This window comes from Myodes glareolus, chromosome 1 (genome assembly GCF_982192425.1).
Source record: "Myodes glareolus chromosome 1, mMyoGla1.1, whole genome shotgun sequence".
NCBI lineage: Eukaryota > Metazoa > Chordata > Mammalia > Rodentia > Cricetidae > Myodes > Myodes glareolus.
In genome coordinates this window covers 140,610,073-140,625,298 of record NC_142026.1, presented here as the reverse complement: position 1 = coordinate 140,625,298, position 15,226 = coordinate 140,610,073, and the positions used below count along the sequence as shown (strand labels likewise).

At 46.8% G+C, this 15,226-nt stretch overlaps 1 protein-coding gene across 1 annotated transcript in view; it reads right to left on the bottom strand.

Moving 5' to 3' along the window:
- Kif25 (kinesin family member 25) overlaps nt 1–14,753 on the bottom strand; it is a 37,403-nt gene extending 22,650 nt beyond the window's left edge. The window contains exons 1-5 of the mRNA XM_048421353.3: nt 14,641–14,753; nt 11,078–11,143; nt 7,244–7,382; nt 5,655–5,758; nt 1,403–1,491 (exon numbers count right to left, since the gene is read on the bottom strand). Of these exons, the coding sequence (XP_048277310.3) occupies nt 1,403–1,491; nt 5,655–5,758; nt 7,244–7,382; nt 11,078–11,143; nt 14,641–14,709 (467 nt within the window). The 5' untranslated portion in view covers nt 14,710–14,753. The remainder of the gene's footprint in view (nt 1–1,402; nt 1,492–5,654; nt 5,759–7,243; nt 7,383–11,077; nt 11,144–14,640) is intronic.
- Nucleotides 14,754–15,226: the final 473 nt, after the last annotated feature.

Genomic DNA, 15,226 nt, shown 5'->3' with positions numbered 1-15,226 from the left:
CTGCAACGGAACTACTCAGCCATTTCGTCTGAAGTGTGGGATGCAGTGGGGTGACTGAGAAAGCACTTCTGATTGCCTCAGTTTGCACCATTTAGACCAAAGATTTGGGGGGGGGGTGATTGCTATATCCTACAGCTGGGCACAGCTGGGCAGTGTAACAGAAGCAAGCCTGTGAATAGGATTTGAAAGGCGCTTTCAGGAGAGCTCACGGCTCTTCAGAACTGTAAGTCTCACAGGACACGGCTCTTCTCCAGCTGCAGCTTAGGACAAATGGCCATGGCTAGTGGTGTGAAAGCATCTTCTGCTCCATGGCTAGCAGAATGAAAGACTTGAAAAGAAAACATCTCTGCCACCACTGAAAATAGGGACAATATTGGGGTCTCGGCCATATTCCTTCAAGACATGTGTTTGAATCCTAGCACCCATACTAGCCAGTCCAGGTCTTGCATATCTATAACACGTTAGGGATAAGATAGGAGGATGCATGGGGCTCGCTGGGAGCCAACCAAGATGAAAAGTCAAGCTCCAAGCTCAAGGAGAAACACTACCTCAAAAGAACAGGATGAGGAATGACAGAAGAGGGTACCCAGTACCCTGCTGCAGCCTGTGTGCATGCACTTATACAAACATGTACACGTGCAACACACACACACACATACACACACACACACACATGGACAGAGATGCAATGTGTCACACTAAGAGTGTGTAATAGAAACAGAAAAGGCTCCGTGAGGCCTCTCAGAAGAGTAGGATGTTATGGGATGGGACAACAGGATCCAACGCATGGAGCAGGCCAGGGAGTCGACACTTACTGCAGACCCGAGGGGACCAGCATCGCCCAGGGATAGGGGACAAAGGAGTGAGAGAACAGGTGCAGACATGGAAGGAAGGAGGCTTCTTAGGAGAATGGGATATGGGACACGGGGCATGTCTGCTGAGCTCAGTCAGCAAGTACTCATTTAGTTTTACACTATCGCCACCAAGACCTCCTGTAAGTCAAAAGGATCAACTACCACAACTAGACATTCCTTAGCCTTGATGAGAGCAGTCTCTAGAAGGAAGGATGAAGGGATGTCCCCTTTGGTACAACCTGAAGGGGAGGCCAGATGGGGTGGGACCCTGCTACTGGACAGGACAGAGGCTTAGTCCAATGGATACGCTTATGCAGATAGATATTCTGGCCACACTGAAAGCTGCTCTCACTGCTGGTGCCCTGCATCACCCACAGGGAGGGCCATCCCAAAAGACAGCCTCACTTAGGCATCAGGAGCTACTCCAAGCACAGGGCTGGGATCACAGGGGCATGCAATTCCTGCCACTATCCTAAGCCTTTCTCTTCCCTTGGGTTGGAATAGCCCTGACCCAAGCCATACACAGACAGAAAGTGAAAGTATATTACCAGTTCTGTGAAGTCGAACCAACCAGCTCCTTATCAGCCGACACAGGGGGACGGATGCGACAGTGGACTCGGATGTTTCCTTTCAGCTCCTACAACAACAGAGAACTTTCAACAGCACAGAGGCTGGCTCAGCAGCAGGCTGCCATGATCTCTGAAGCTTCCCACAGGGTCACCAGCTCAGTGCTACTCAACCTTAACAGATTTGTTCCTTAAGTAGCAACAAAAATCCATTTCCTGGTATCAAGGGCTAACTCTCTCCGGCATTTTAGGAGGAATTTCAAGAATTTGGCTTGCGACTTGTACCCTGACCCTCCAGGGGATTATCCAGACGACATGACGATTTACCACCTAGAACACAACAATGAAGTGACCTGTGCTCACAGTACACAGCCTCCTCCAGGTCAGAGGGAGCAGATAAAGGTAAGATTTAGGTTGTTTTGTGGATACTGTCGACGTAGCATTCAATGCTGGTCTTAAATACTGCTGACCTTGAGGAGCCTGCCGCTCAGGCTGCACCAGTGCCCCAGACCCTGGTTGGGTCTTTGACACCTGGGAGATTGTCTTCAAGCATTCCATCCATCTTCTACAAGGCAGCCAAAGCATCCTGAGCTCAGCCATGACGTCACTGCTTTCTAGCCATTCACTAAGTTCAGACCCACTGCTGTCCCGAGGTGCCTAGAGCCCACAGAGTCTGGTTGGTTTCTTTCTTCTGATGAAACCACTGCGGTTCCTAGCCCAGCAGGCCTCCAGTTAGCACAACCCTTGGAGCCCTCCCTGGCTTGTCAACTCTGACTCACATAGCTGAAGACAACCAGTTAGACCCAACAGACCTGGTAACCAGGCATCCTGTAACCAAAAGACTGAATTCCCTTCAGATAGCCTTGGTTCCACCCCTCACCTCTCCACACACACACCCACAGAAAAACACTCAGGAAAATGCAAGGACCATTAGCACAGCAGTAACTGTGGTAGGAAAGGCTCACATGGAAAAGCAGGCCTGGAATGCTTCAACAAGGTAGGACAAGGGTATAGGCAACTGAGAGACCAGGAAGAGGAGGTGGGACCCAGCAAACCCATATACTTGCAGAGTATAGGTACCATGCTAGAAAGGGGGTAGGGAGGAAGGAACGGTCAGCATTTGGGAAGTTCAGTAGTCAAGATGCTACAACTAAAGCAGAAATGCCTGCATTTGTCTGGAAGTCATCAAGGTGGCCTCATGATATCCACATCTTTTTGTATACTGTGGAGATGTATCTCTGTCTAAGGTGCCTTCTAATTGGTTTAATAAAGAGCTGAATGGCCAATAGCTAGACAGGAGAGACTAGGTGGGACTTTCAGGAAGAGAGGAATTTGGGAAGAATCTGAGGCACTGGGGATTTTGCCAATGAGACACAGACGTACAGAATGGAGGAGGGGCAAAGAGCCACATGGCAGAGTGTAGATGAATATAAATGGTTGATTTAAGTCTTAAGGGGTAGTTGTAAACAAACCTAAGCTAAGACCATGCTTTTATAATTAACAAGAAGTCTCTGTGTCATTATTTGGGAACTGGAAATACAAAGAAAGTCTGAATACAAAAGTGATTCAAACATGATCACTATCAGAACCTGTGTGGGACTCAGGGTGCATCGCAGATATGGGGACCCTTTGCTCTTCTACATCTGTCACCCACACCTGTCTGGCTTCCTGTGTCTAAAGCAGGCTCAGCCTATCAACACTGTCTTATCCTTTTCAACTTTCTATCATCCTCAGCTATGGGAAGTTTGCCTTCTCATACCAAAGGCATCAGGAAAATAATGATACACAAAGCCATGGAAGAGTCTAGTAGATATTTGTGAACACTGTGGAGAGCCCTCCACACACGGCCAGGTTCCTTCTCTCTTCTCTCGTGAGATTTCTGGCTGGGTACTGAGGAGATCAGTGGGTGGTATACTTCAGACAGCCGGTCAGCACATCTGGAACCTGTCTGTTTGTATGGCATACAGTACTGCCCCAAATGCTTGCAAGTAGGCTCTGTGCATCTGCCTGTCCTTAGTACCTGGAAAGAAGTGGGAATGCCTTGTTCTCATGAGGTCTTGTTAGATTCTCCAGGGAGGGGAATGGTGTGGGACATCCTTCTGGATATGTGTTGCTTTTATTGGTTAATGAATAAATAAACTGTCTTGGCCTGTGATAGGGTAGAGTAGAGCTAGGCGGGGAAAAATAAACTGAATGTTGGGAGTATTTGATTGAAAGAGAGACTCCAGCCCTCTAACACCCCTATATCCAAGGAGTCTGGGATGAATGACTGGAAGCATCTGGCCTGGGAGTTGAGTTGGTCTGAACTCCAACTCCCAGCCTGCCAAGTGCTGACCTCTCCCTGGGGAGGGTCAGGACCACTACCACAGGTTACTCCGGGGGGGGGGGTTGTGTGGGCTCCTCTCCCTGCTATGCTGTCTAGGTCCACCCAAGAGTGCTGCATTTATTAAACATGGGCATTTTAATTTGTTCTAATCTGGTTTAATTGGAGTTATTTGAGTCAGTAGAGTGACTTTTCTTAAGATTAAACCATGCAGGGAGAAAGAAGGCAGAATTATGAGACACCATGGAGCCTCCAGAGGAGAAAGACACAAGCTACCAGTTAGAAGCTAGCTGGTACGCCACGAGCCTTGTGGTAAAATATAAAATAATAGAAAAGGGTTAACCAAAGACATAAGAGCTAGCTAGCAATATGCTTAAGTGATTGGCCAAACAATGATTTAAATAATATAGTTTTTGAGTGATTATTTTGAGTCTGGGCAGCCAGGAACAAACAAATGGCCTCCTACAACAGGGGACTTTTCCCTTAAGAACCAGTAGTGCTGTGGAGATTAAAATGTGTGTATGTGTGTGTGTGTGTGTGTGTGTGTGTGTGTGTGTGTATGCACACACACACACACTTGTTTTTTTGATGTGGGATTTCCCTCTGTATGAATATGTTTTATTACTATTTGTTATTAAAGAAATTGTTTTGGCCAGTGGCTTAGTAGATAAAGCCAGGTGGAAAATCTGAACAGAGAAATAGAGAGAAAGTAGGCTGGGTCATAGAGATGCTGCTGAAGGAGAAAGACGCCAGCCATCAGCTAGAACCTTACCTGTAGGCCACAGCCTCATGGTGAGACACAGATTAATAGAAATGGGTTAATTTAAGATATAAGAGTTAGCTAGAAATAAGCCTCGGTCATTGGCTGAACAGTGTTGTAATTAATAGAGTTTCTATGTGATTATTTAGGTCTGAGCAGCCGGAAAATGAACAAGCAGTCTCTGCTTACATGTTTTGTTGTTGTTTTAGTCTGCTTTTCTTTTTAAGAGAGAGAAAGAGAACATATTGGGTAGGTAGGAAGGTAGGGAGGACCTGGGAGGGTTTGGGGAAGGGAAAAAACATGATCAGAAATATGATACAAGAAAAGAAATTTTCAATAAAAAAGTGTTTTTAAAAAAGAGAAAATTCCTTAAAATACTTTAGCTAATGCTTATTACACAAGTACCCGGAAACTGTCCTCTAAGGCCAGTGTCCTAAGTACTGAAACAGGTAAGCATATGTTCTCAAGGACTGCGGGAGCTGTGTCACCAGAGGCCGACACACAGGCTTTGGGAAATTAGTAACTGGGGTTCAGAGACACTAAGCAAAACACACCATAGAAGTCACACCTTTGAAAAGTTGGCCAGATGAATTACGGACCTTAGCTGCTCATGTTAGTATGTGGAGGACTGAGTTTGAACTGCTGGTCTTCCAAGGGACCTCAGGTCTTACGCCTCTTTGGAAGACAAGAGATCCTTGCAGGCTCTTCTGTGGTTGAGGGAGACAGAGCAAGACCCCAGGGACCCTGGGGTTCTGATATCCTGAAAAAGTTATCCCCTACTCACCTGTCCCACACCTCATCAGCTTAACTGTCAGTCTCAGATGTTGCCAATTACCAACATTACCAACAGAGACCACAGCTACCGGTGCTCTTAACCCCAATACTCTGGTGAACCTCTTTCCCTCCATCACTGCTTCTTGGCTGAGCAGGGTGGCCAGTGGCTTCTCGGTGGAGAGGATGTTTGATCCTAACTGACAATTTCTGGCGTACTCTCACTTCCTCTGCCCTACCTTGAGCTGTGACTCCTGCCCCCGAGCATTCCTATGGGGTTCTAGCAATTTCGGTCAGCTGTCACTCAGGTGAGGCCTCATGCTCATCCTTGGGCATATTCTGAGTTGCTGATCCACTGTGTTGGCAACGCAGGCACTCACCACCAGGCTGTTATGGAGGGTCCTCCTCCTCTGCTGCTCCAAGTGGTAGCGTGACTCCAGTTCCTGCAAGCACTGCTGTAGGTGTGTAGCCTCCGACTGACAAGCTGCAGGAACAGGTCACCCCAGGTTACAGTCCAGTTCTCAGGAGGAGACTCTGTGGTCTCCTAGCCAAGAAAAGTATAAATCATAAGGAGGCTGGGGGGCAGGGTAGGCTGTGGGCCACAGTGGGTTCTCCAACTGAGTTCTGGGTGCTCAATGCTCATGGTAACTAGTGATTCTCAAGGAGTCCTGGTATAATGACCACCCACTGAGGGCTGACATGTCTCCAGCTTGAGCTTGCTCAGGTTATAAAGGCTTCCATGAGGCCGCCCCCTCTGTGTGCGACAAGGACACGTGGCAGAAGTTGGTCTGACTTCTGGCTCTTACTACACATCTTGGGACCCAGCACTCTCTGTCCTACAGGATGACCCCATCTTTTACAGGAAGACCCACACTGCTTCACACAGACTCCTGGTGCCTGTCTCCGACACAGCATAGGTGAGAAGCTCTACCCTGAGCAATCTACACAGACACTCTTCAGCTTGGCTCACAGCTGGAAGCTCTCATCTTCCTCGGCCTGTGACTGCTTTCCTGTCAGAGTTATGGAGTAGGGCTGCTTGAGCAAGGGATGTTGGTGAAGGGGACATGCTGTCTCAGTCGACGAGGACCTTCTGGCAACATGAGGAACAACAGCCTGGGATGCCTTCCTGGCTGCATTTCCCAGGCACAGCATGATGCACAGCGCTCCTGTGGGTAGTGATTGATGGCCATAAAATCATCACACGCGCATATCAGCATTTCCTAGGGAGAAGCCAGTTGCTCTACATTCCATTCTTCCCTTTAGTTTGTCATGATTTGCTCCTGTTCCTCCTGGGAAGGATGATTGACTCTTCCCATGCAGCATGCAAGTGAAGACCATACACGTGTACTATACACATGCTACACATACTATCCATGAACACAGACCAGATACTCTACATGTACTCATCATGCACATGCACCATACACGAGCATATGTACATATATGACATCATAATACAACCACACACATGAATATGCTATAAACTACACATATACACGTAATATATACACATATACCACACACATGTGCACATGTATGCAAACATACTGATCATACATATGTATACAGGAACCGCCAGGAGGCTTCTGAAATGAAATGAACTGTCCTATGGAGACTACCGTGAGATCCCAGGGCAATCGCTATCTAAACTAAGATGTTAGCCTAACCACAAAGCAGTAAGCAGCTGTACGTTTTGATGCACTCTTAAAATAACAGCATGATGATCAGCTTAGGGCTTGTCACAGGTGTGGACTGCATGGCACTGGGTGTCGGAGGGGAAGAGGCAAGCTACAGGGCAGGTAGGCAGACCATCAAACACGGGAGGGGCATCTCATCATGGTGTGAGTGGCACAGCATCTGTCACTGCCATCACTTAGCATATGCTAGGAGTAAAAAGAGACGGGGCTGGGGCCCCAGGCTGGGCACCATCCACAGAGGTTTCTCAGTGTGTACTGGGCCATGCTCTCACCTCGAAGAGCCTCGCCACTCAGCTCTGCCCTCTGCACAACAGCCGTGACGTCAGAAAGGCAGCTCTGGTGCTCCACCTGACAGCTTTGTAAGAGCACCAGGAAGGAATTCCGAAACTCCTTGACATCTTGTTGAAGCTTCTGTGTAAGCAAAGCACAGTTAGCACGACTGATCATGCCACTATCAGCCACTACAGTCTAACTGTACAACCGACCACAAAAGTTCATGGGATACAGAAGCGGCTGACAGCCAGCAATCCTGAAGTGACCTACTATGAACTAGGGGCATGTAAGGCAGTGGTTCTTCGTCAAATATGCAGGGTGAGTATTCACCACAATTCCCTTCAGAAGTTCTTTTAGGTTTTTTGGGTTTTTTTGTTGTTGTTTGTTTTTTTCATTTGTTTGTTTTGAGACAGGGTTTCTCTGTGTAACAGCCCAGGTTGTCCTGGAACTCTCTTTGTAGACCAGGCTGGCCTTGAACTCACAAAAATCTGCTTGCCTCTGCCTCCCAAGTACTGGGATTTAAGGTATGCGTCACCATTGCCCCAGCTCCCTCCAAAAATTCTAACTCAAAATAGTGCTTTGAGAGCAGCTCACGATTTCATATATTCCATATTATTAAGGTTCCTAGGAAATATAAACCCCAGTTATATGACCAGTCTCTGTAATACAGCTCACTGTGCATGGACATCTGACCCATTTAACAACCTCATCATTTTGGTGGAGCACTGGGGCTATGTGAAGCAAGAGCAAAGCTCTGATGGGCTGTCCAGACCAACTTCTGGAGGTTTCATTACCATGAACTCGGGCCAGGAAGAAGCAATTGCCATATCTATGTGCGTGATAGAGTTCCAGGAACAGCCTGCGTCCGAGTTTTCAGGGAACTTTGGGAACAATGCAGCTAATATCCTGTGCGTCACGTCACACATTCCCCGTCCAACCCCAGCTGTGATCCCAAGGACCTTCAGTGTGATGATTTGACGATGAGCTGATGAAAGGATGTGTGTGGTTTAGTATTCACTCTCAATAATTCATGACAACATGTTATGTGAGCCTACCATATGGTTTTCTCTTTAGTTATGAATAATGGAGTTTCATGAACAGAAATAAAAATGGCAAGGCTAAGCTGAATCAAGGTGCTTTATCATATAAAGCATAGATAACTGTGTAGCTCATTCAAAGATAGGCTGGCTTTCTTAAGGCGGGGGAGAGTTTGTGAGTGCTGCACGAACCTCTTCTGAACAGACACAGCTTAAACCTTCACATCTGACCATGGAAGGTTAATCCTGTTTGCAGACGGATTTTTTTTTGTTTGTTTTGTTTTTTTCCTGTTTCCCATCCTGGTCACATTGTTTTAACATAAGGTAGAACAATGTTTTTAATCAATGGTATAAAAATATCTACCACAGTCTCACACTGGAGACTTGCCAACTATTCTAAGTGAGATAGCTGCTTTCCTGATTTTTCCCTCAGAAGCCACTGAAAGTCTAAGGGCAGCTCGTAGAAGATACTGGGGCATGGGATACTTACCTTATTACAAACACTTTCTAGCACTAAACTTTAAAATAACCACTGTGGGGGCTGGAGAGATAGCTGAGCAGGTAACAATCACTCGGGGTTCAGTTGCCAGCACTCACATAACTGTAACCACAATCTCAGGAGACTGGATGCCCTCTTTCCCCCGAGGGCAAAAGCACACATATGGCACATAGACAGACTTGCAGGTAAAAGAACAACTGTGACTTAGGAGACTTAGCCTCCACTGTCGCCATCTCAAGTAATTTGTCTATTGGCCCAAAGCTACTCATATCTCATCTTCTTTCAGATGCTAACAGTGCTGTAGGCTTCCTTTCCTGAGCAGGGGAACTGAACCCCTTGGAGACACCTGTGCTGAGCCTCTTCTGACACACGCGCTCTCCTAAGCCCTACACCACTCAGCATTCCGTGCATACATGGTGATTTTGGCAGTGCTAAGGTCACTTCTGCCCTAGTCAGGCAGCCAAGCTGGAGGAAGGCTGCGTGGATGCTTCCCTGCTGACACTGCCTTGTTCTGAGCAGAGCATCATGCCAGGCCTCACGCCTGCTCCTGTTCATCCTTTCCTGGTACTGTACAGAAAGAAAGAAAATAAAGTATAACGTTTTAAAACCTGGAAAACACAGCAGGTACCTTCCCCCAAGAGAAGAAAATTACTGATAGCCCATGATATACACTACACAGGAAGAGAGATGCCAATAGAGCTTAAACTAGAGTGGGGAGAGTCAGGAAAGGAATCCCAGGAGCGTGGACAGTTCAGGGTTGGGAGTCTTGGGGCTAGGCCAGGAGGCACTGGCCAGGTAGAAGGGACAGACAAAGCCCAAGCCAAGGCTGTGAGTGACAGACCTCGGAAGAGAAGTGACAGGAGAAGGAGTGCCAACCTGCAGAGAGGCCAAGGGCTTGGGCATTCACTCGAGGGCAGTGCCAAACCCAGGGAAGGCTTTCAACAGGAAGGCTTTTCAACAGACACACATCTAAAAAAAGATCCTTCTGGATTTCTGTGGAGCATTGCGGGGGGGGGGGGGGTAACAGAAAGTATTCCCTATGGAGTGCTAGAGGGAGCATCTAAGACTTATGGAGGACAGAGAAAATATCCAGGCTCCAGGACAAGACAGGGCTGACCAGACAGCAGAGATGCTCGCAGGGCTGGCCAGACTTCTACACTGACTTCCGCAGTGTCAGAGAAACCCCAAACGAAAAAGGTGATGACTGTGGGTTCTGCCTCATTTTGTTGCTTTCCTGTGTGTTTGGGGGTGGGGTTTCTCCTTACATTGTCTTTATAAGCAGTGGATGCTGGCAGGCCCAGCCTCTCACAGACACCAGCCACACATCTCAGTGAAACCGCACCTGTGCTCACCCCAGCCAAGAGCTCACATCCTGTGATGGAGACAATGTCTGAACTCCTATGGAAGGGCCCTGTCCAACACAAACTTCTAGTTTCTGGCTCAGTCCCTGAGAGCAGATAAGCTCCCTCAAATAGGATGGAAGCGAGCAAAAGGTGCCCCTGGGGATGCCCAGCAATGTGTTGTAGACAGAATGAAGGGCTGTGGCTGGGTCAGGTCTGTCTGCTGGATTGGTGTGGAGCTGTTCAGAAGTAAAAAGGCTGTAAGGGAAACTGAAGAGGGGGCCTTAGGAACAAGTTCCACAGCTTGATTAGGGGCTACAGAGCCCGTCCAAGACTCACGCTGACTATGTCCACTGCGGTGATATAAAGGTGGGGTATTTGAAGGGGGTGGTGAAATCATGAAGACTCTACCCTCATAAATGAACAAGGCTAGACAGCTATTTGCTCATCCCCTCTACCACATGAGGACATCTAGGCAGTGCCAATTAGAAAAATGAGCTGGCCACAGACATCAAACCTGCAGTGCCTTAATTTTGGACTCCAAAGCTGAAAGTAATAAATGTTCTTTGTAAATGATATGGAGTCTCAGGTATTTTGTTCCAGCGACATAAAGACTGTAGCAGTTGTATATCTGCAGACTTAGTAAACACTGAATTGTACAACTTAATGTGGACTTCATGATGCATATATTATACAACGCATCTACTAAGAAACAGCTGCTGGGCATATCATTAATGGATTATTCCTTATATATTTGTGAGCACCAAGATAAATAATTTAGAATTCATTCCTGTTCAAGCATTGGACGACATGCTAAGTGTCACCTGGAGAATTCATTCTACCTCACTGAATGGGACAAAAGATCAAATGAAAGTCGCATGTACAGGAGCTGACTCCAAACACTACTCATGCTGGGTACGTTGGTCTATCAGTGTACAAGACACATTAAAATGTTACCTCTGACAATTTCAGGTGCAGAATAGCATTTTCTGTTTCCAGTTCAGCTATTCTTTCTTCTTTGACCTACAACCAAGGATCCAAACAGAAAGCCTATCAACACAGTGCTTGCTTGGTCACACTGAAATACTGTGAATGCACAGAGAGCACAAGAAAGAGCAGGAACAGTCCCAGCAAAGAACTGCCAGGAAGGTCGGCCGTCAGATTGCTCAGCTCCTTCACATGCCGCCGAGACGAGTCCACCTCAGGAAGGCCTGGCCTGCTCTCCCACCCACACCCCATGGTTCAGGGCTCGCCCTACCAAGGCAGTCCTGACACTATCAGCAGCAGCCCCATGGACTTACTAGGAAGGCAAAACTCCACACTTTATCCTTTGGTCAGAAAGGTATCAGAGAGCATTGCTGGGAAGTGGAGAGTTTACAGAGGAAGCCATAAAATCAGTCTGCCTTCAAAAAACAAAAACAGCCAGGCAGTGGTGACTCACACCTTTAATCCCAGCACTCAAGAGGCAGAGGCAGGCCGATCTCTGTGAGTTTAAGGCTGGCCTGGTCTACAGAGTGAGCTCCAGGACAGTCAGGGCTACGCAGAAAAACCCTGTCTCAAAAAACCAAAAGAAAAAATTATGTATATGTATTTATATTATATAAAATTAAATTATATGTAAAATTATATATGTATGCTCAATGTATATACATATTTTATTATTACATATACATAAAATAAAAACCCCAACCCTCAACATCAAGTGTGTGTATGTGTGTGTGTGTGAGACAGACAGAGAGAGAGAGAGAGAGAGAGGAGAGAGAGAGAGAGAAAAGAGAGAGAGAGGTGGGTAGTCTTGGAAGGTCAAGGAGAAGGTGAACAGAGGTTGAACTCTGGAAGGAAGGTAGAGCATGGACCACTATAAAGTGCATGTTTAACTCCCACATACGACTGGTCCAGGTGTGGCCGTCTTACTGGGATGTATCATTCCCGGAAACTCAGTCCAACCTACTGAACATACAGTCTCTGAAATTAAAGATTGGTACCCTGCTGGTGCTCCAGCCTCCACAGAGAATAAATTAAGTCCCCCTTTCTAGGGATCCCATCATTCCTGCAGGAGATTCGATCCTTCCTTTCGTAGGTCTAGTCATTTTTGCTAGATGCAGTCTCTCTTGCAGAGACTTCAGTTTCCAGACGGAGATGCTGTCCCTCCTGTTAGAGAACCGCTCTCTAAATCAGCTCACCAAGAATCTATTATCATTAAAGATAAAATATTTTATGTAACTGTGACTATATAAATCCAAAACCTAGGACTTACATTGCATTAACTGCTAAATTTCTTTATTTCATTATGAAAAATCTCTGGAATGTTTTGATGAAATTTACTTAATTTATAGACTTCAAACTGTAATAGCAGCTGCAGTTATACGTCTGGTATGTGTTTGGTCAAATTTATTTCAAAATATTTTGATTCTTTTGTATGGTATTGCACATGGAATGTTTTCCTAATTTTACTTGTGTTCATCTAGAACACAGAAATGCCATTTATTTCTGCAGATGGATGCTAGGTTCTTTGGTCTTGTATAACTCACTTTTTAATGTAAAAGGTTTTAGCATATTCCTTAGAACCATACCTATAATATGGTTCCATCTGCAAGGAGACTGCTTTGTTTTCCTTCTGATACAATGTCTTTTCCTAGTTTTTGTCCCTAAATGATCGAGCTATTCTACGAGGACAATGCTGTGCAGCAGTGCCAGTCAGATGTGTTCACCATGAACCTGGGACACAAGTATTCCCAAGTCTGGGCCAATCAGAATGGGGCTAAGAGCAGTCTGTGAGGACAATCCTTTCAGGTTTGCTCTGACCCTAGGTCTCCCCAGTGTCTCTGCTAGACCATGGTGTATCCTGTGGCTTGTTATGGACTGTAACCACACCCCCCCAATCATATGGTGAAGTATAAGTCCCAGTAGGTATCTCAGCAGGAAACATTTGAAGACAGTGCCTACAAGAGAAATGATTCAAAGCATTGAGGGTAGGTTCTTTTGTAATTTCATTGGTGTCCTTCTGAACGGACTCCAGGACACCATGGGGAAGCAGCTACCTGCAAACCAAGGAGATTTCTGGCCGCACACAGAAACCTCTGCACAGTTGAGGCGGCAGTCCTCCATGAGTGAAATACACATTCTTGTGTGCACGTGAGCCTGCAACCCACTGCTGCAGACCCACCTCTCCTGTGAGAGCTCTAATCGACCCTTACTCATGGATCACCTCACCAGCAAGGCTTGAGCCACCTCTGAGCTTCTCGCTTGCCTTTTAGCTTTCTGTGCAGCCTGTACACCACAACTGTGGTGGGGTAAACACTACATCTCAGACTGTGATTGGAGCCCACACACTCACCTTGCCCCAGTGTTGGATTGGTGAGAAGTACTTTTCCTCATGGTGAGATAAAGGGTCATGAGTTGGGTGCTGAGGCACAGGGCCCCAGGATGAAGCTTGAGTTGAGCTGGGATTTGGATGGAAGGAGAAAATGTGCTACCCTCAAAAAATTTAGCACTTTTTGCTGTAACAAATGCTTCCTCCTTCAATGTGCACTTTTCAGCAAATTCACAAAGATCTGAAATGCTGCCTGTAGCTCTCACCAGTTCCTTGAGCTCCTCATCTTTTACCCTGGAAGCCTTGCCCTTCAAGGTGTAGCTTATGCAGCCAGCTGTGTCTCTCTGGCCAGGAACCACTACCTGCTATAGCATGTCACTTTGCTTGCTTGCTTTTTTTTTTGTTTTTTTGTTTTTGAGACAGGGTTTCTCTGTGTAGCCCCAGCTGTCCTGGAACTCTCTCTATAGACCAGGCTGGCCTTAAACTCAGAAATCTGCTTGTCTCTGACTCCCAAGTGCTGGTATTAAAGGTTTGCACCACTACCACCCAGGAAACTGTCATTTCCCTCAGCCTCTATGTTGCTTCTAGTGTACCACCAAGGCCTGGCTGGCCACATAACACTCTCTGCAGAGACCTCGCTCTTCTAAGCCCTCAGATTTCACTGTGCAATAGGAGTTTCAGATCCCTACAGACCACCCGTGTACTCTCAAATTTTGCGGGGTTGATTATTGACTTTGTAAGGTTCGGGATCTCTGCTCAGCATGGTATTTATATTTTTGTTTACTTTACCGATCTATTTGTTCTGCTGTGTGCTCGAAGAGGGCAACAGTTAGGATTATATAATTTCTGCTGGGTAACTATTTAGTCCCCAGACTTGCTCAGCTCATAGATGCTCAACAGAGCTGAAGAAGGTGCCAGGTTAGGAGACACCGAGATGGACTGAAGGGTCCGCTGAGAGGTCAGGGAGGCCTCGCGTGGGAGTTGAAGGAAGGGCCTTAAGGGCAGTTGGGAGAAAACAGGCCAGTCATCCTTGGCTTCTGGATGCTGAAAGCACAAGGCAGATAAGAGTTGGTCTCCTTCTCCTTTCTGAGAGGGCTCAAGGTGGGATTCACAACTCTGAGTGATTATCAAGACAACCCCGGTTCTCCAAGGTCCCCCACAGCCCTGGGAGGCGTGGTTTCAAACTCGAAGCTCCACTCAGACTCACCCGCATTTGATGTTGAAGCTGTCGCAACCTCTGTTCTGAGAAGTCCCACGGCATAAATTTCCCTGGCATTTCCCGGCCTCTTTGCAAAAGGCAGCGAGTGAAGGGCGTGGTTAAGTCACGGGATAGTTCCCTGATGGCTTCTGCGCATGCGCCGTACCTACCTACAAGTTTCTCTTGGGTACGGCTTACTGGCTCATAGCTCATAGAACCTTGGGCGTTGCTCTTCCTTTGAAAGAGAGGGATCACTACAATACTTGTAGAATATAAATAACCTTACCATGGCCTGAAAACCTATTTCACCTACATCTCTTCCCAGCCCTTTCTGGTCCTGCCTCTCTCCCTGATGCATTCCGTACGTACCATCTCAAGAGAGACCATCCCTAAAAGGTCAGCCCCCACAGACCTGTTCATTTCTCATACGATTAACACCTAATTACACACAAGTGGTCTGCTTCTGCCTTCTCACCCCTGACCCCATCTGTGCACACAGCTTGCCTAGGAACGCAGGGTATACTGCTTAACAAGTAGCAGGGAATCTCAGGACTGGCACTGATGTTCCCACATTGGTGAGTAAGCAGGTTGAAAT